The sequence below is a fragment of the Lonchura striata genome, chromosome 8 (genome assembly GCF_046129695.1).
Source record: "Lonchura striata isolate bLonStr1 chromosome 8, bLonStr1.mat, whole genome shotgun sequence".
In the NCBI taxonomy this organism is placed as follows: Eukaryota; Metazoa; Chordata; class Aves; order Passeriformes; family Estrildidae; genus Lonchura; species Lonchura striata.
This window is the reverse complement of record NC_134610.1, coordinates 33951798-33973036: the sequence shown is the minus strand read 5'-3', so window position 1 is coordinate 33973036 and position 21239 is coordinate 33951798. Positions and strand designations below refer to the sequence as shown.

At 46.5% G+C, this 21239-nt stretch overlaps 1 protein-coding gene across 1 annotated transcript; it reads left to right on the top strand.

Annotated features, from left to right (window-relative positions):
- Window positions 1–321: 321 nt before the first annotated feature.
- On the top strand, window positions 322–19740 carry LANCL1 (LanC like glutathione S-transferase 1). The gene is made up of 9 exons (XM_021532497.3): window positions 322–476; window positions 632–749; window positions 9123–9330; window positions 13391–13526; window positions 13852–13998; window positions 15883–16065; window positions 16464–16640; window positions 16793–16865; window positions 17745–19740. Exons 1-9 carry the CDS (start codon window positions 393–395, stop codon window positions 17819–17821), a joined length of 1203 nt encoding a protein of 400 aa, XP_021388172.1. The 5' UTR covers window positions 322–392; the 3' UTR covers window positions 17822–19740.
- Window positions 19741–21239: the final 1499 nt, after the last annotated feature.

Here is a 21239-nt window from a genome sequence, read left to right as displayed (position 1 = left end):
GACCCCCACATGAGCCTTAAACACAAAAAACTCTGCCAGGTCTCCCTAGAAAGGAGCTACCCTCAGCCTACAGCGTCCCACAGCCCCACAAGAGCAGCTGCGAGCGACCTCAGGCTCCACAGCGCTCCCTAAAGCACACACCCCGGCAGCCCCGGGCCGGCTGCAATCGGCCCTCGGCGAAGCGCTGCGTGGAGCCCCGAGCTGCCCCTCAGCTCCACGGGGCTCGCTAGGGCAGACACCGAGCTGCGACACGCCCCGAGCCCCGGGGCTGCCCGAGCCCGCCCCGAGCGAGCGGCGGCAGCGGCCCCGAGCCCGCCCCGAGCGAGCGGCGGCAGCGGCGCCTTCCGGGGCGGAGCCGAGCCGAGCCGAGCCGAGCCGAGCCGAGCGGGACAATGATGGCGCAGCGAGCCCTCCCGAACCCCTACGCGGACTACGACAAGTCCTTGGCCACCAGCTACTTCGACGCGGCCGGGCGGGTGAGCGGGGCTGGGTGAGGGGCTCTGGGGATCTCCCCGGCCGTGTAGCGCCCAGAGCTGTGGGTACAGGCGCGGCTCCGCCGGGGATGCCCGCTGTACCGCTGCCCACAGCCTGCTGGCCTTGCCCTCACGTTGGGTGCGCTTTCTCTCCGCAGCTGACCCCCGAATTCACGCAGCGGCTGAATAACAAAGTCAGGGAGCTGCTGCAGCAGATGGAGAAGGGCCTCAAGTCGGCCGACCCGCACGACTGCACCGCGTACACTGGCTGGACAGGTAGGGCGGGTCCCATGGAGCAGGAGCTCCCTGCAGCACACCTCTGCATCAGCTCCTGGCAGACCGCGGGGCTTTGGCCACTGGAACGGTCACGGTAGATCCGTGTCAATAGTGGCGCTTCTTCTGCATGTTTTAGTCCATTTGAGCAAGGGGATGGCGTTCTCTGGACTCCTGTTTTTGAAGCAGGTTTCATGCTGCAGAGGGAAGACCACAGTGTCATAGGGCAGGATGGGTCTAGTCTTGGTTAATAGTGTTGGACTTACACAACAGAGAAAGCTGGCACTTGCTTGAGAGTAGGCATGGAAGCTTTCAAAGGGATGGGCTCCAAATCTAGCCATGGTGAGGATGATGACAACAAAACCAGTGCTTCATCTGGTGCTCCATGCAGTAGGCAGGTGTACATGGTAAGTCATTTACTTGCAAGGAGCCCTTGCATCTGGCAGCAGTGAGCTTCACGGCCTGAGATAATGTCTATCTTTTTTCTTCGGGCTATATTTTATCTGATGACCTTGTCTGATTGGAAGACTGCTCCATTCCTGTTCCCCAGGTAGTGCCACTCCACTTAATGAGTGCTGGCTTTGCTCCAGTGCCTGCCAGAAGGAGCAGAAATACTAATGTGAGTATAACAAAGTGTGGAAGCCTTCCTCGTACTAACTCGTGTGCAAAGCTTCCAGGAGCTTGTCTTTCTCCGAGTCTGCATTTTCAGCCTGGTTTTCCTTCCTTGGAAGTGTGCTCTGTTGTTGCCTCCCTGTTTCTACCCACTGATGCCAGGGAGGACACAGCTTTCTCTGGGCCCCAGCTTTAGCTGCTGCTGTGTGCTTTGACATCTCTCCTGCCTTCTGTAGCGTGCCAGGCCCTATTCAGGGACCCTAGCATAGCTGAAATCAATCTCATGCTTGCTGCAAGACTTTTTTTGGTGCTGCTTCTTTTTGCAGTATACTGTAATCTTAAATGGCAACTTTCTACAGTACAATCTGGGTGTGGCTGGCTTGTGTGTGGGTGCTGTGGAACTTAATGCCAACAGTTTGCTTATGAGAGTGGTGTTCACTGTGTTGGTGCTAAACTAATGTTGCAGCTTGATGACAGCAGTGCTAGAAATGCATTTTTCAAAATTTTAGTAAGGCAGGCAGACATTGAGAGCACTGAAGAGCAGTTCATAAGAAATGCTAGGATGCCAGTATTAAATTCCAGCGTGGGAGAACATTGATTTCATCAGCTGCTGTCTTGGCAGCACTCTGCTTCTGCTGCCAGTGAATTTATACGTTTCTGCTGAGTGCTGGCTGATTTCACCTTAGCAGACATGTTCAGTTTTCCAGTCTGTGTGACCCTGTGCTGAGGTCCCCTCTGATGAGAGGCACTGCTTGGGTAAAGGTGGTCTTCAGTCATGATTGCCGAGTCTGCCTCTGGCCAGAAAAGTGAGGAGACAAAGCAGGAGGATAGTGGACATTACAAGCATGCTCAAAGTCTTTGGGGAGAAGCAAAACACTTTTCCCCAGATGCCATGTTCCCTTTCTTAAGGTGATCCTAAGGTACTTTGTGTTAGAAAGTGACTGCAGTTATGAAAAAGTGGTTGAGACCTCTGTTTCAGGATTTCAGTTTGTTTTCATTTGGAAGGGAGTTTCTCAGGAAGAATTCTTTTCTTCCAAGAGATCATTCCTCAGTGGGCACACAGCTTACTTGCCTTGGCTAATAGGAAAAAAATCCATGGACAGATTTCCTGGAAGTTACAGCCAGCATGGTGAAGTTTGCAGATGCTACACTATAACTTTGTCACCCTACCTTCTTTCCCAATTCTAGCTATATTAATTTATTCAGAGCTTGTTTCCAGAGACAAAATTAATTGGGCCAAGACAGCAGCTCTTTCTTGTAATTGCTTATGTAGGAAAGGCTTGTTGAGTATCTCCTGATGTGAATCATTGCCCAGCAGTCTGAAATCAACCCTCACTCTTGTGGCTGCTAATGAGGGAGATTTGAAACATGGCTCTCTTGGCACAAACTCTGTGTGAAATGTAACATACTTGAGTGTACTATATTACACTCAGTAACACACAGCATATGCTGGCATTTTACTTTGGGGTTCCTTTCTTTCCCAACACACTTGACAGAGCCCTGTTCCCCCAGCGTGCACTCGTGCCAGGAAAGCCACAGCTTCTTGGCATGTGAAGCTGTAGCAGAGGGAGGGAAGGACTCAGATTTTCAGCTCAGAGGCAGTGAAAACACACTTGGATCAAGATTCTCCAGTGTATGGCTGAATGCCATCAAAACATATTTGAATCACCTTGTTACATTTTCATTCAGTTCCCCATAGAGATCAGGGCCCCATAGGCAGCACCTGGTACGTGCCTGGGTACAGACCAGCCTCAGCTATTGTGTTGTGCTTTGGCTTTTCATCAGTTTAGGGAGACTGCTAGAAGAGTTTTTTCCCTAATCTGTTTCACTAGTATCACAGTGAAGACTGAGGGAAGCTAAACTGCTCTAAGCTAATTCCGAGTCAGAAGCAGTTCAGATCCTGGCAGAAGCACAGAGGCCTCACCCATTTCCAAACAGATTAGCCTGGGGATACTGAGGGATACCTGTATGCCTCTTGGTGTTTGTGATAATGCAAAAGGCCTTGCTCCAAAGACTGTCTTGACTGGGAGCACAGATGATGGCAAGGGAGCAGAAGGAAATTTACTCCTGTCACCAGCTGACTGCAGGTGGGATTCTTCTGAGCCCAGTGTCTACCAGACTGTTCCCTCCTTCCGAAGTGATGAGGTATATAATATATATTCCTCCACACTATGGTAGATTTGTTTCCCATTAAACCATCCCCTTCTCTGGCAATGTCTTAGTCACAGAGGGCCTCTGAAACTGTCCAGTGAGTTCAGCTGGCCTGCTTCATCCACAGTTTTTGGCTGGCCCACTGACAAGTAGGGACAAGGAGTAAGGCTCAGTTGTCTTTTGAAAGGAAAGCCATGGAAGAATGAAATTAAACCTGAACTAGTTCAGGAAAACTTTTGGAAAAATACTTTTCACTTCAGTGCAATATTTTGTGTTTTAACCTCAAAATGCAGAGAATTCACATCCCTTTCAGTCCTGTTCAGAAAAATGTAAATCCTCAGGTAATCCCTGCAGAACAAGAGAAAGTGAGGCTGCATTTGCTGAGAGATAATAGAGTGCCTTGGGTCACTCACATAAACCACATTCCTGCCAAATGCTTGGCAGGTAGTTTTTGTGAATTTTCTGTTCTTGGAGATAGTGTTTGCCTGGACAAGGCCCAGAGCAATGGCATGCAAATTTGAGGTTGACGTTCCTTTCAGAGGGCTGGAGCAGATCACCACTGATCCCTGCTAACCTAACCTCTTGTAGGATTTTGTGATGGGGTAAAAAGTTTTACAGAAGAAGCTCTGTTACCCAGGTTTTAAGGCAGGATAAATGCTGGATAATCCTGGATAATCAATTGTGCAGTCGGAAGAGAAGCTGCAAACTGGCTCCCCAATAAATTCTGAACATGAACGTCCAGAGATGTCTCACTGCTGCATGCAGTGTGACTTTGGCATGCATTTAGGAGGGCAAGGTAGCATCCCATGTGTCTGCACCAGGAAAGATGCTAATTATCCTTTGAGCTGGGTAATAAAGCTGGGCCATCTGTGCAATTTTACCCCATGCCTGACTTAATAAAATGGCATCAGCTGTCTCACTAGAAACCATCAGGCTTCATCACTGCGCAGGGATAGGTTCTGCTTCTTCCCTCTATGTTTGACATCTTGCTTTGAGGCTGCTGGCTGATTTACTGCCCTGGGTCAATGCAAGATCTCTATAAAGAGATCTTTAAAACTCTAGATGGTCGATTTGGAACAAAATATCCTCTTGCAGCAACCTCCTTTCCTTGGTAGAAGCACAGCTCAGCTGCTGCTGGGCAAGGAGGCATGTTCAGAACAGTCTAAGGGCATAACTTGCTTGCAAAGCAAACTGCTTGCAGTCCAACAAAAGAGCAAGTTTAAACTTGTGGAGAAGTTGAGCCACAACTTCTCTTCAATCAACAGAACAGTCATATGGATGAGATACTTTTTCTGCCTACTGCAGAGCTTTAGCTCACGTTTCTGCCTACTGCAGAGCTTTAGCTCACAGGCAAGACCTTACCTGGTATTTCCAGAGTGCCTGCTCTGTTGAGAGCAATGGCTGCTGAAGTCGGGGCATCAGCACAAGCTGGCTGTAATTAACTCTGGAACAACTGGCATAACTCCACTGCCCCGCCCTGAAGAAATACCTAGTGCAGAGTAGCCCCCTGCACCTACCCTGCAGAAGGGCGAGAAGAGAGAGGTGCTGTTTACTGTCCTTTTGAAGGTGGTGACTAAGCAGGCTTCGTGAGGCACGCAGAATTGACTTTGGCTTCCTGATTCCGTGCAGTGAGCAAGCATCTTGGGCATCAACACTCAGCTCCCATGTATTGGCTTTCTGCATGCTGGAGGTGGCCATTTCAGTCAGCAGCAGCCCTGTACCCTCAAGGACTCTCTGATGCATTCCCCATCTCACTCGTCTCTGCAGCAGGGTCAAGAAGCAAAAAACTTGGACTTCTGAGAAACTACAGAGAAAAAGATCCGGTGGTAAACAATCAACAGAACAAAGCCCGGACATCTTTGGTGGTAGCAGGCCACCACAGCCACTGTATGGCAGTTCTGCTTGGAAACACTCAGAGGTCACAAAATTAGGCCACATTTCCAACTGGGACACTGAACACCAGGCCTCCAGGGCACACAGAAATGGAGCAGATCCACAGCCTACCTAGCTCCATGCATTTGGTGATGCCATGTTTGTGTACCATGTAAAGCATGCCAAACAAACACCCAGTCAGTCACAAACCTACCCAGTCAGTTGGGCTGAGGAGGATATTGGAGAGGGAGTGAGGCAGAGCTTTGGAAGAGCTTTTGCAAAGCAACACTGCCTTAACTGAACCAAAGTCACCATGTGGATACCCTTGTCTCTGACCTGCACTGCCTCTGAAATACACTGCCTGCACCTTGGCACACAGGCATACCAGGTTGCACCCTTCTGAGTAATTTGGGAATAAGGAGTTCCTTGAGGAGTTGTGTTGATTTGGCATGGCCTGGTTTTTGGTAGCAGGGGAGGGCCACAGGGGTACCTTCTGTGAGAAGCTGCTGGAAGCTCCCACCATTTGACAGAGCCAATCTCTGATGGCTCTGAAGGTGGGCATGCTGCTGGCCCAATGAGAGAGGCTGGTAACTCCTCTGTGATGACACAGTTAAGAAGAAAATCAAAACAGTACACACACAGTTTTTTTCCCAGGGCTGGGGAGGCACCGCTGCTGCTGCCATGCTGGCACGGCCCAGGGCAATACACTGGCTGGAAGGTCAGGGCTGGGGTGGTGCTTCTCCTTCCCTGCACCCCACATGAACAGAGACATGAGCTGAACAAAGAGACTACAGATCACACCTTTTGTACCTGTGGAACCTGCAAACCTTGATTTTATTTTTTAACACCTTTGCACATGAGGAGAGGCGTTAAACAACCCCAGCGCCACTGCAGCCACCACTGCCCACGCGATGGTGGCAGGGCTGCCTGGCTGGCAGCAGAAACAGGATGGGCAATTCCCTGACCCAGAACCTAAATGAGATCAACTTCTTGGCGCTACAGGATCCTGCAGGAATCTTTGAATTGCTGGAACTTGTTGACAGTGGTACCTACAAGCAGCAGTTTTTCTTCTAGTTAGACAAAAGAAGGAAGGGCATGTGGGCAAAAACATAGCAGCACCAAGGTCAGTGGAAAGAAGGAGGGAGAGAAGGTGCTCAAGCATCAGAGCTGAGAGTTCTCTGCAGGCCGTGGTGAGGACCCTGGTGAAGCAGCTGTGCCCCTGTAATGCATGAAGTCCATAGGGGATGCAGAGATCCACTTGCAGCCCGTGAGAGAAGTGCTCACACTGGAGCGGGTGGATGCTGCAGAAAGCTGTGATCCAGTGGGAGACCCAAATAGAGCAAGAGGTCTCCTGCTTCCAGAGATAGAGAAGGCTTCCAGACTAGTGCAGCATGTCCTTAAAAGACTATACCCTGTGGACAAGTGACCAACGCCACAACAGATTTGGAATGGCTGTTTGCCTGTGGGAGGGACCCCACGGCATAGCTGAGAAAGGACTCCTCTCGCTGAGCAAACAGAAGAATATCAGGGGTGACAAACTGACCAAAACCCTCATGCCCTGTCTCCCTGTGCTGTCAGAGGGAAGGAGGAAGGGGCTGGGGGGAAAAAATGTATTTTAAAGGCTTATTTCACTTTTCATTATCTTCCTCTGACTCTGTTAATAATAAATTTACTTTATACCTTTAAATTTGGACCTGTTTGCCCTTAGAGTGTTTTTTTCTCCCAATGCTTGTCTCAACACATGAGCCCTTCGTAATTTTTTTCCCCTCTCCTTTGCCCAACTATAACAGAAGAGGGCGAGTGAACAGCTTTTGTGGGTACCTGGAGTATTGCCAGTATCAAATGATAACAGGAATGAATTGAGAAAACTGGCTTTGGATGCAGTTTGTAAGACCTTTCAGTTTTAAATAAAAAGGAAAAGTGAATGTTTTGGGAAAGCAGCTTCATCCTTTAGTACAGGTCAGTAGTTTTTTGGAGTCTTTCCAAAGATTCTTGGGCCTGAAAGGATAGGGGGTGAGAAATGTTTTAAAAGAGGAGAGGCAAAGAAATCAGAGGAAAACAATGCTGAGATTTATTTTCTAATAATTCAATCCTTGCAGTGGTCTTGGCAGGGTACTGATGTGCTTAATTACAGTGGCACGATGGCAATGGGAATAGAAACTACTTACAAAGCTAAAAGTTGTATATTAAAGCAGATAAATCAAGGGTGCAAGTTGTGCTCAGACAGCTATCAGGCTAATAGAGTCTAGATGATGTGCTAGGTACTAAATAAATCAAGGAGAGTCACTTGACATTTTCTAGCTGGAAAAGGAGGGTTCCCCTTTAAAGAAGGGCTTCATATGCACATCCTTATAGGCTTGAGTGAAGGCACTGTACATCTGAGCTCTCTCTAGAATTGCTAGCACTGAATTGCTTAGAGAGAGGACAAGGTTATTAGCTTCAGCAGGAAATGGAAATTTTATACATAAAGTACACGTGGAATTGGATTGTCTGTAACGTGAAGCTTTGGAGATTATCCATGCAAAATGAGAAAATTATCCAAGTTTGAAATTGTCCTCAGTGCCTTGGACTGTAATTTTGCAGCACGCTTGCCCCCTTGACCTTAACACATCAAAATCTGCAGAGATTGGCTCTATTAATTTAGGCTTAGTGCAGGACCTGAGTCTTTTAGAAATGGTTATTGTTAAGGGGAGAAAAAAGCTCTTCTCAAAGTGATGTAGGCCAGTAGCTGTCTTAAGTGCAGGTTTAAGGATGTCTTCCAGATCAGAAGGATGGTTCAAGTGTGACAGACCAGTCAGGCACAGACTAACTGAGAACTCCTCATTTACCTACTGAAAGCTTCAAGAGCTGGGTGAAGACAAGGCAGACAGGCAAAGGACAGCAGTTGATGTGACTGCTGAGTAGCAGAACTGTTTTTGTAGCTGGCCAGTCCATTGGAAACCTCTATTGAGGACCATGCAGCCTTCTCTAGTATTCTAGGCAGCTGTTTGTGTTTCAGACAGGCTGATCTCATAAGTGGTGTGCTGCAGAGGAGCATTGGGCAGTCCCTTTTTTCTAGGATGCACCAGCCCTTGCTGTAGGGCTTGGGACTTGCTCAGCAGCAGGAGATAATGTCCAGGGAACTGCAACAACCTTGCAGGTGCTTCCCAGTGAAAAGGAATTTAAAAAGAATAATAGAAGTAAATTTTTAAAAAGGGTCAACTAGGATGTCTGGATGTCCTAAGGATGCTGTTTCTCAGTGTTGATGGTGTGTCATTTTTTTTAAAAATCCAATCCAAGCTAAGTGACTCAACGCTTACCCCCTAAGCATGGGGAAAAAATAGAAGGTGGAAATTCAGTTCTGCTCTGTCACATCTGCCCAAAGATTAATTTTTTCCCCTTTCACTGTTGAGCAGAAATCACAGGTACAGTGTATGGATTTAGGTGGGTTTATCTAGTTCTCATCTTTTGCTTCATGCTACTAAAATTGTATGTAATTGTATATAAAATGTTATGCAATTCTCTGCTGTTCTCCAAACCTTCCTTGGTCAGACCCTGCTGTTGTCTTGACCTGCCATCCACTCAGAAGCAGCATCAAGTTACAGGGAGATGACAAAGCAGGAAAGGAGCTGTGGGTTATGTCCCTGAGGAGCTGGTCTGTCAGGCTGATGGCCTAGATGAGGGCCAGGCCAGACTTATAGCTTCATTAAAGTAACAGAGCAAACATTTCTAGTGGATGCAACCTTTCTGTTCCTTCTGCAGGCATTGCTTTGCTGTATTTGCATCTGTTTGATGTGTATGGAGACCCAGCCTACCTTCAGGTGGCCCATGAGTACGTGAAGAAGAGCCTGAGGTGCTTGACCAGGCGATCCATCACTTTCCTGTGTGGTGATGCCGGGCCACTGGCAGTGGCTGCTGTTGTCTACCACAAGCTGCAGAACCAGAAGCAGGCAGAAGACTGCATCATCCGGTAAAATACTTGGTTATGGCTTTGACCTGACCTTCCTCTTGCTCGTAGAGCTGGTCTGGGCTTGTATGAGGGACTCTCTGACAAATGTGAATACATTTTGTTGCAGTCTTGTGTGAGAAATAATCCAGTAAGTTAGCAAGGCAGCACAAACCTTTCCTGCCCTGGTAAAAGAGGTGGTTTAAGGACAAACACGTTTGCATGGCAGCCTGCAGGCTGGGGAGCAAGGATATTGTTCAGCTGGTATTGCCATCTTAAAAATAATTCTGATAAACACAAGAAGAAAAAAGTGCCAAAATTAAAAACAAAAAAAAACCAGAAGGTGGGGTTTAGTGGTTTTAATTTAGCTTTACAGTCATTTTGATGAAAAGGAAAAATGTGGTAAGATTATTAGATTTAATTTTGGTACTTGCTTCCACTTGCTCTTTATTAGTTGTCTTTGACTTAAACCTAAGATTGACAGCATCCCTTTCAACTGCAGAATGCAGCTGGTTATGATTCATTTATTTATATTTCCTGCCTTTCCTCGACTGTTCTCACATGTATTTCTGTTGGTTACTTAAGAAAAGGACAACAAGCTGTCATAGATCAGCATGTGGCAGAGGAAGGAAAATAGTTAAGGAGATGTAGGTGCAATCATTTCCCAGCTAAGGGAGATGGGTTTTAGGAAGGAGAGAAACAGCCCTGTAGAGAGTTTCCCCTCATACGTGATCAGCACAAAGAAAGACAAAACCCCTCATGCTTCAGAACACTGACTGCCCTTAAACAGCCATGAGCAAGTGATGCATACTAGCAATTTTAAAAAGCCACAGGTGGGAATCAGAGGTGTCTGTATGGTTTGGACACCCAGTTCCACTCCCTTAACTAAGAATAGCTTCTGGTTTATGTAGATACAATCATCTGAGGACAGAATTCTTTCTTTGCTCTAATAATAATCTGTGGGTTGGATTTTGCTTTGACAGTGTGGCAAATCTCACTATGATTAACATATTTGTTAACAAAAAGGGAATTAACCTGTCAAACAATACTGGTCAACTGTGGTCAATGCATAAGTCCCAGGTTGTAAAAACAATCCCTAATTCATGTTTTCTTGCTCAGGTCTCCCCTCCCTGTATCTCTCTTGCTCTGCCTATGGTCTGGTGGTAGAATGGAATCTTGTGATTAATTTTGCACTGCCATCTAATGGTATAATAAAGTCAAAACACTGGAAATTGGTTTCTTCACATCTGCAAGAGGAAAACAGAAAAATGTGGCTTTCTCAAATGAACAGCTATACTGTCCTTACTGTGGCACCAATTCCCAAAGCAGTTAGCCTAACCATGTTCCTTTACAATAGAATATTTCTTTGAGAAGTAGCTCCCTTAATGACAACTCTTAAATGGTTTTTGAGTATGCTGTTTAGTTACAGAAAATTGCTAAGCTGTGCAGTGCAAGTGCATAGAAAGAGCACTTTTATCAGAGCTGTGGAGAAGAAAGGCCTCTCTGCATTTTGTCCTCTGTCTCTTAAAGCATCTCATCTTTACAGAGCCAGTGGAGAGAATCCATCAGCCAGGTTTTATGTGCAGTGGAAGAGACAGAAGCTTGCTTTTTCCTAAATGAGTTCATGACCAAAAAATGTGCTTTTATGCTCTAGAGAGACTGATTTCGGGGCAGCCTATTTTCCAAGAGCCTTTGAAAATCTGAGGCATGTTCTAGGAGCCCTCTTTTTCCTGTCACCTCTCACCAATTCAGAAGGTCAAAGCTTTGCTTTTAGAGCCAATGGTGTAAAAAAACCCATTTTGCTCTACAGCTGCCTTGGTTTCCCTCTGTCCAGAAACTGCTGATTGTTGACAGTTGAGGTGATAGCCTGATAATGTGAATAGGAGTGGCTCTTCCTTCCAGAGAGCACAATTTACCCCACATACCTGAGAAGTGCATTCTGCATGCATTCAGTCCAGCAGCATCCCAGGCATCTCTTTTTGAAGGTATGACCACGTTTCAAAAACAGCAGAAACTCCTGGCAGGCTTCCTCTCATGATGATCCTGCTTGAAAAGCGGTTAGAGGTAAAGCAGTAATGCACAAAGAACAGAAAAGTGGTCCAGTTGCTCCAGATTTCCCAATAAAAAGAAGGTATCACATCCAGAACTGAGAAAATCCCTAACACTTGTATTACAATTCACACATCAATCCATTCCTTCTATGTCATCTGACATCTCAGAACTGAGCAACATCACCAGCCAGCTTCTCTTCTGGCCAGCCTGCTGCCAGACAGAGTCTATTTGTCCAACCACCTCCTTGGAAACCCTCTTAATTTGCCTTCCTTGGACTCTGTGACAGGCACCACAAGGAGGCACAGGCCTTTCCTTTCAGCTTGAGATAAGAACCCATGCCTTGGGTGTAAACTCTGTCTCTTTGGTTTAATCTGTGAGAAAGAAATCTCCCCCATGGGGCAGTCCACATGTCAAGTGGTACAACAGCAAATCCACCTTGAGACATTCCCCCTCCTTTCTCCTTCAAAATCACTTGGAGTCCAGTGCCAAAGAAGAAAGTTTCCTGTCATGAGGAGTCATAGCCCAGCATCCTCTCTACTTGAGGCATTTGGTTGCTTCTTTACTTTGCAATATGTTGTTGCCAAGTCTGTGGAGCCCAGGGAGCCAAGGCTCCTTTTCTGTTCTTCACACTGCTGTGGCAGGGGAGCTCATCACACACAAAGCTTTTCCTGGCTGGTTTCACAGCAGGAAACAGGGAACAACCTTAAAGCCACTTAACACTGGTATTTTAAAAGTGATGGCACTTTTCAGATTGCTGTCTTACAGGTGAACAGAAAAATAAAGTCAAATCCAATCACACTGCTACCTGCTGCCCTGACAGGAAAGGACATCCAGTCTTTCTGGAAGTGTGATGAGAGGTAAAACAAAGGAAAAATTGCATCAAGAGTGAATTGGGCTACAAAGCACCAGTGTGAAGTGCTGTCAGTCTCTGTTAGAACTACAGGAATATCACCAGCTTTGCAATATCATAATAGAATCATAGAATAATGAGGTTGGAAGAGACCTCTAAGATCATCAAGTCCAACCTATGTCCTAACACCTCAACTAAACTATAGCACTGAGTTCTATGTCCAGTCTTTTTTTAAACACATCCAGAGATGGTGATTCCACCACCTCCCTGGGAAGACAGTTCCAGTATTTTATTATTCTTTCAGTGAAATTTTTTTTTATAATATCCAACCTATACCTTCCCTGATGTAGCTTGAGAAGAATAGAAAATAGAGAAGTGGCAAAGCAAATACTTGACTGCAGACCTCACTCTGCACTTGTGGGCTAAAGCCTGGTGCCAGGCAAGCTGTCCTCAGACAGCCACAGCACTCCCACTTTGCTAAGCTGTTCTCACTGCTGCTCAGTTTTCCCTAGAGGATATTTCTTCCTTGTGCCACAGCATGTGTAGCTCCACCTCTTACTTAGACTTAGCTCAGGGAGACACCTCTTTCCCACCTGACAGCATAGCCCAGGCTATTTGTAGGCATGGAGAGAAAGGGGCTTCTCCATTGGGCCTTTAGAGCATTAGGGGTGAGATTTTTTTCCACATACCATTAGCACTAGTTTGACTTTCAAATATTCCTTAGCCAGCCAAATTAAAAGGATAGCCCTGTAATCTGAAAGTGATGGTTTTTGGCAGTGTCCACCTTGCCAGTAACATCACAAGGAGATAATGACAGCCTTTCCTGAGCAGTCAGCAGCTTTATGCTGACCATTTCTTTTAGCCCAGGTTTCCCCCTCATGTAGCTTCCCAAGCTGGTGCTCTAAAATCCAAGCATGTAGTATGAGTGCATTGTGAAGAGCAGAGCAGACTGAAGTAATCAGCCAAACAAAAGGCAGATGGGAGGGGGTGATTCCACCTTCCCACCTTGTGCAGCTGGAAGGCTGAGAACCAGAGCCTGGCCTGACAACTCCTAGGGCACAGCAGCATGAAGGAATGAACCATGGTTTTGAGCTCCAGTCTTAGTGCTTATTTACATGGCTTTGAGTGGAATGTTTGAGTGCATTTCCCTCTCATCTCCCCCATGGGAATTTTTCATTGCAGTTTGCTGGACCTCCACAAGGCTGACCCACGAGTGCCAGATGAACTCCTCTACGGGCGCATGGGCTATCTCTCTGCACTGATATTTGTGAATAAGCACTTTGGAGAGGAGAAGATCCCTCACAGTCACATTCAGCAGGTACTGTGCCTTTTGCTGATTTGTTACCTATCTCTTCCCATGTAACTCATCTTGGGGCAGGTACAAATCAATGCTGTATGTAAGAAACTCTGGCAATAAGGGAGAAACCACATCATGGTATACCTGCTTTTCTTCCAAAGGGACAAAGCACCACTGTCCATGTAGATCTGTAGGCAGTACTGGACTGGCATACATTTCATGGCATACATTTCATTCCACCCTCTGCTTGGGCAGAAAAACAAACGTTCTGTGTCAGAATACTCACTGGGCTGTGTCCAAGTCAGCAGCATTTTCCTAACCCACATTTGTTCCCATCCCTTCACAGGTCTGTGAAGCAGTTGTAGCCTCAGGAGAGAGCTTAGCCAAAAAGAGGAATTTCACAGCCAAGAGCCCACTGATGTTTGAGTGGTACCAGGAGTACTATGTAGGAGCAGCCCATGGTTTGGCTGGGATCTACTACTATCTCATGCAGGTAAGAGCCATGAGGGGAGGGGTCCTTAGCAGCTGTTTCACATTTCTTTGAACAAGGAACAGCATTTGAATTGGCTCTTGGGAATGTCAGACTGGGAAAGATACCTTGTCTGATGGACTTATGTATTTATCATGCATTTCCAATTGTAAAGGTTTTCTTCAAATCTAAGATGGAATCTTTGACCTTGGAGATGTGGAAAAATATGACCTACATTCACCAGCAGTGTCACATAATGAAGGCCTGTAGCTTAGCTGGCTCTGTTCCCCCTCATGTTAATTGTTTCTAAATTACTCACATTTGTTGGTATCTGCTGGCTCCCTGCATTTTCTGAGGTGGTTACTTGGAGCAGAGTGAGAATCTCTGAGAGAAAAGCATGGTGAAAGAAACTTTGCTCATAGTAGGAAAGTGGGAAATGCCTTTGTATCCAAAGCAGAACCTGCTTCCAACTGTGAAAGAGGTGGGACTTTGATAAAGGAACTGAGTTCTGCAGTGCCTGCAGCAGGCAGAGCAAGGTAAGAGGCTGGGAGATGCAGAACCCCTTTGCTTTGATGCCTTTTCACTATTTTGCACAACTCACTGGAGCTCTGACAGTATTCCCTATTCTGGCTCTGAAAAAAATGAGGGTGGTAATTCCCCTATGTGTGTCCCTTCATGCATGTACTTACAGTGCTCAAGCACTTAGAAAAATAACAGCAATAAATAATATTGAAATTTGAAAGCATTAAGAGCACCCATGAGCAATGCAAATTATTTTGGTCTAGAAATAGTTTGTAATATTTTATTGGATGTAACTCTCAGAGCAGGTGGAAAAGGAAGCCACCAGGTGTCAAGCATTTGAGCTTTCCTTCAGGACTGTCAAAGTTAAAGCCCATATACAGCATCAGTAGAAGTTCTGTGAATATAAGTCTTCTGTGGCTCAGAGAGGAAGACATGATTGGTGGATTTTAAGAAGATTTGGCAAGAGTGGGATGCAAGGTGGTTATTGCCCAGGAGCACAGAATAGCAAGCTAGGAGCAGGGGAGACAGCCATGTCCTGTGAGCCTAAATTTGTATCAAGTCCCTAAGATTGTTCCCAAGTGGCTGTTTTAAATAATTTTAAGTCTCCCATAAAATACTGCATGGGCTTTATGCTTCTCTGCTATATGAAGTATAAGGAGCCTAGATCAGCCAAGCATGATGCACAGAAAGCCTTGGGAGAAGCAAGCATGTGAAATATGGAGAGGAAAACATCTTTTATCTCGAATGGTTTTACAGCACAAGTATCGATTTTTAATTTTCCACTTACCAACCTGGGAACAATCTGATCCTTAGTTGAGAGGGTTCATTGCAGTCTGCCATGGGAAATTGGAACTGCACAGATTTCACTTGGGGCAGTGGAAGAAGACACTGAAGCCTCTCCCTTGTTTCTCTCTGAGGTCAACAGTGAAGTCAGCCTCTTGAAATTACCCAGCAACATCTGTGACGATTCAGAATTACAGCCTGCCAGCTGGGCTGGCTCAGCAGCTAAGGGCTGAGATGCTCTAGATGCTAGGAATCATCCTTAATACTGATTTTAGACCTGAAGCTATTTCTGCTCGTCTTTAGGAAAAGCAGCAGCAAGCTCTCTTGCTTAGAGGACCAGGTGACATGTTAGGAACAGTGTTTGTTTCTGGGATGTAAGGGTAGGACTGGAAATAACTCTCTACCAAAAGGCACAGCAGCCAGGGACTGAGTAGGTAATTGTGTAGTGTGAAAGCCCAAACCAAAGAAATTACTTAATTTACAAGGAGCAAGAGGGAATGTAACCATTGTTGACTTTATTTCCATCTTTTGGGCAGACCTTGGGTCTCTTAGGGACAGACAGAATGGTAATTCCCCCTGATTGGAATGTTTTCTCTCTCTTAGCCTGGCTTTGGAGTGAGCCAAGTAAAGCTGCACAACACAGTGAAGCCCAGCGTGGACTATGTCTGCCAGCTCAAGTTCCCGTCTGGGAATTACCCTCCGTGCATCGGTGACACCAGAGACCTCCTCGTCCACTGGTGCCATGGAGCACCAGGTGTCATCTACATGCTTCTCCAGGCATACAAGGTACCAGACACCTTGCAAAGACCCTGTAGAGACCCCTAAATGTGAAACTTCCTCTGGAGATGTTTGGAGACCCCCCCTTGCTTGGAAGTTGCATGTCTTGTTACAGTGAAATCACCCCACAGGAGCCACTGACGGATACAGAAATTAGTCTTTTAAACAAATATTTCTGAAAATGTCCATCAGTTATGTGGGTTGCCCTCTTGCAGGTGATGCATGGAGACAACTAGTTGTGTGTGAAGTAATGGTCTTACATCTCCACTCATGATATCAAAAATATCCCTTAAAAAGTAAACAGCAGACACACTTCAGCAGGACACCCAAGCCTCTGTATCCCACAGGGATGCTCTTTGTTTGAAGGACATTGCCTCAGCAAGGACAGCAGTTTCTTGTCTCCACAGGTTTTTGGGGAGCAGCAGTACCTGAATGATGCCCTGCAGTGTGCAGAAGTGATCTGGCAGCATGGGTTACTGAAGAAAGGCTACGGGCTGTGCCATGGCACAGCTGGCAATGCTTATGCCTTCCTGGCACTGTACAACCTCACTCAGAACATGAAATACCTCTACAGGGCCTGCAAGGTAAGAGTGAGGCAGGAGAGGGGCTTATTCACTTCTGCCTTCTACATGACTGCTTTTGCAACCCAGTTTATAGTGGGGCAGACATGCAAGTAGAAACTTGAGAAGAAAATACTTTAACCAAATTTGAGCAGTTTTTGTACCTCTTTTCTCAGTTTGCAGAGTGGTGTTTAAGCTATGGGCAGCATGGGTGCCGGACTCCAGACACACCGTTCTCTCTCTTTGAAGGTAATCTCAGTCTCTGGCCTTGGGTTTTATTCCTGGATCTAAGCTGTTCTAGCACCAAGGAAAACAGAATATAAGCTCCACTGGAGTCTTTGCAAAACTCAGTGTAGGGGATGGAAAGGAGCTTGTACCCACTGGATTTTTCTGTCCTTTCCCAGAAGGAGTCTCCCTGTAGCACAGGCTAATGTCTTAGCTGGAGCATCTTGTCCTCTTAGGCCTCCCACACAGATTTTGCATACAGATCTCAAAGGGAATTCTTTCATGGCTACAGACTTCTTTTTGGTTATTTGTAGCCTGGCTTCTCAGACAGTCTCTTTTCTGTACATTTTTAAGGATTGAAATCCTTCTTGAGTGTTCCAGTTTGATTCTAAAGGTGAGGAACAAAGGGGCTGCTTTTATGGGCCTTGTTGGCTCCTGCGGCACTTTGTGCCTCCTGCTAACAGCTCCCCCCAAATCTGCCATCAGTGGGTATTTGCTGAAGGAGCCAGCCCCCCAGCTAACCCTAATCTCCCCAAGCCTGCTGCAGGCCAAGAGACAGCAGAAGTTCCATCAGTCAGGACCTCGGGCAGCAATGTCTTAAGGACCAGAGTTTGACAGAGCTGCCCAGTGTTAAACTTGTAGATGGGTAAAGCCAAAAGGAGGGAGCTGGAGTGGGGAGAAGACCCATGGCATTTTGCCAGGTGCTTTTCAACATTTGATTAACTTCAAAGTGCTTTTCCCCACTGAGGTACCAAAGTTACTCGAGAAACCTGGGCTCAGACCTTGAAAAATATTTAGGACGTTTTCTTCTGTCTTCATAACTGATTCACTCCCTGGATAACTGAGAAAAACGATGCCCAAAGGGAATTTCTCTGAAGCACGGTGTGTTCTTTTCATCCTCAGGAATGGCTGGAACAATTTACTTTCTTGCTGACCTGCTGGTGCCTACCAAGGCCAAGTTCCCTGCATTTGAACTCTAAGTGTGAATCCTGCTTGGCAGTTTGCTGCCCTGTATCCTTCTGCACTTGGAAACGCAGTTCAAGGCTGCTTTCTCCCTTTTCCAGACTCATTGTTGTTCGCCTAACTGAACGTCAATCCATCCTCCTGAGGGCATGCTGAGTTCTCTAACATTTCTAGTTGTCTCATTACATTGTTTCGTTTAAAAGACAGAATGCAGATTTTGCTGGTGTCCCTTAAAAACTCAGGGCTGCAGGTAGGAGCAGGGAGAACTGTACAGTATTTTGTTGGCTACAGAGTTTTGCTATTTCCTGTATCCCATTTCCTGGGAAGAAGTTTTCTATTGAATGTAACCTGGGCTATTTAACTTCTTTTTGTGCTAAGAGATTGTTGCAGGAATTTAGCTGCCTTTGGAGAACAACACATGGAAAACTGAGACTATTGCCCTGGAAGTTGTTTTCAAGTGTTTTCTTTCTGAGCACCCAGAGAGCAGATGGTTCAGTATCTGGTCTGTGCCACGTGAAGTGAATGTGATGGACTGTGCAGTCTTATGTATATTTTTAATATCTTCTTACAACTGGCAGAGCTGGAACTGACATGCCAAAGGCTTGTCCTGAGTTGCACCTTATCTGCTCTAAAGGCAAAGGCTCTCTGTGCACTTGTTCCAGTGACAGACAAGTAATCCACTGCCATCTTACATGAAACCTTGCTAGTCCATTGGTCATCCAGTGGCAAACTCCAGTCCAAAAGTGAGCTAAGCATGCTTGCTTTTGTGGTCTCTTCTTGTTAGCTTTGAGAGTTTATTTTGCAGTCTTTATTTAAATTTGTGTATTAGGTGGTGCCAGGTGCCCACCAGCAGCAACAAGGGAAAAGAAATGTATGCCACTGAGTTCTGACCTATCAGCTTGTATAGATGTTATTTACATGTTTCCTTTTATAAGCTTTCCAAAACCTGGGTAATTTGAGTCACTTGTTTGCCTTGCTACTGCTTGTTGTAGTTTAATTTGCAACCACTCATCTACCCAACTGGAAAATCTTCACTAGATTAACTGGCTTTGATGTGTCAGGCAGATCAGGTATTTGCAGGGAGTAAATCTGCTTTTCCATCCTTAGTTGATGCTGCACCAGTTCACAGAAATTTGGGACCTGACTCTGTAAACCACTTTCTTAGCACTGAGCATGAGCTAAACACTGAGCTCAGGGAGGTTTACAGATGTAGCCACAGCTTTGTGCTGTTTGAGAGCAGCTCCTCAGCCTGCACCACTGTGGCCATGAGTTTTGATCTTTCAAGGGCTGAGCTGCGGAGTGCCTCGAGTCCCAGAAGGGCAGGGGAGAAATAGAAGGGCAGCACAGCCACTCTCCTGGAACAGCAGTGGCAAAGCAAGACCACCAAAGCTGGCAGGGTTACATTCACACGTGCCTGAACACAGGGCAGCTGAGCCCCAGTGGCACAGGGGGCTCCATGAGAGCCACCTGGGTAAGCAAGGAGCAGAAACCAGCCCTGGAAGGCTCATTTGTTTCCTCAAAGCCCATGCTCCTGCTGCCCTCATAGGTTTCTGAAAGTCCATCAGAAGACAGCCTGGGTGGCATCCCTGTCAGAAGCCTCAGGCTTATGGGGACACAGCAGCAGGCATACCCTGTCATTCACAGGAGCCAAGCAGCACAGGGAGGTGACTGGGAAGCAGAGAGGAGTTGCCTAATCAAACAGCACTTGAAGTTACCTCCCAGCTTGGGTGGTGTGATGGCAGTGCAGGGACACTGCTCTGAGCCCGGGTTTCTCCTGGGCACCACTTCTGTAAAAGGGCATGGTTTGTGCAGTCTGGGTCATGGTGGCCTGAGAGCATAATGTTCCAAGGTTTGTGCACTGATTAGGGGAGCATCAGGGCCATGTGTACAACTGCTGAGTGGAGCACTGTCTAATAAAAATGCTGAAACAACCAAACTTTGGGTTATTTCTACCTCCCGCCATGTGACCAGGATTCATAGCTGAAGAGATCAACATAAAAAACAACAGCTGTGCTGTGCTGGCAGCTCCTGGAGGCTCAGTGGCCTTCCACCCCACCTGGAGTGTTAAGGGTATTTCACATTTTTCCCTCATCTCCAATCCATCAAGGCAAGTCCTGGGCTTTCCCTTTCAGGCTGTGCTTTCATCCCAGTACATCCTTTTGCACTGGTGTCTCCATCCAAGGCTGCATCCTCCCATCCATTGGAGAACAGAGTCCTGCAGGTTACTGTTGCTTGCACCAAAATACACCTGTGTGCAGTCCTGGCCACCAAAAGGAAGAGGTGGATCCTCCTAAAAAAGTACCTCCTGCTCAGTGGAAGGAGGAACAGGACACCTCTGGGAGGCTGTGACTGTCCAGCAGCAAAGGTGTTAAGACCAAGCTGTCAGCAGTGCTATGGATAGAGGTGGTCCTGCCCTCCAGCACAAGCACATATTAAGTTCCTTGAGGTCCTAGACAACCTGGTTTTCTATAGTTTCTATTAGTGTTTGTGGTAAAGGTCTTGAGGAGGGGAGTCCAGCAATGAGGAGGAGAAAGCAGCATAGTGCAGTTTCTCTGGTTACCCTTCCTTTCTCATACAGGGGATTGGTGTGGTGCTGCTCACTTCACCCGTGTGCCAAGGAGAGGGAGCAGAGCCTACACAAGGTTTGAAAATTCAACTGTTCCTGTTTCAACAAGGCACCTGAGAAGGACTTTATCAGAAGTGTAGATACTTGACACTTGTTGCTGGTTGTGTTTGTCCATGGTGGTGGTCTGTTTAAAAACACAAGTAAAAAAAAAAAATAACCTATATTCCCAAGAAACAAGTAAAAAAACATATTTTGAATGCTTCATCATCTGGCTTAGTTTGTGTTCACCTCCTGTGTATACGAGTGTGAACAGCAAGATGAAAAACATCCCAAAGACTGTTAACCAAATGCCATCTGTATGTCTGCATGTCCCCTGAGAGCCCAGCATGGTTTCAGCTCTCAGGAGCTGACAGCAGCCTCAGCTGTCAAAGATGTGTCATACACAGAGATAGTGCTGTGTCTGCCTAAATTACTTCATTTCTCATTCCCACATACTAACTTTTTAAATGCCCAATAACAGCTGTCAGCACGCACACTAAATCAGTGGCTAACATTATTTAAAGTTTTTTGCCAAAAAATCCTGCCATGAGCTGTCCTCAGCCCCTGTAGCCTTCGCAGTCAGACACAAGGAGCTGATAAATCCATTTATGAACTACCACTGCAGGGATCTGATGCACACTGGTTTCCCTTTGAAACCACTTTGGAGTAGGCTGCTGGCTTGTGGTGTGGCAGATGCTCTCCCAGAGTTAACAGGGAAAAAGCACAGCAGAAGAGATCTCAGCCTCCACAAACTCATCCCCCTGCCCCAGAACAGACTGCTTCTACCTGAGAGGCTTGGAGCTGAGACAGGTGGAGAATAAGAGTGGCAC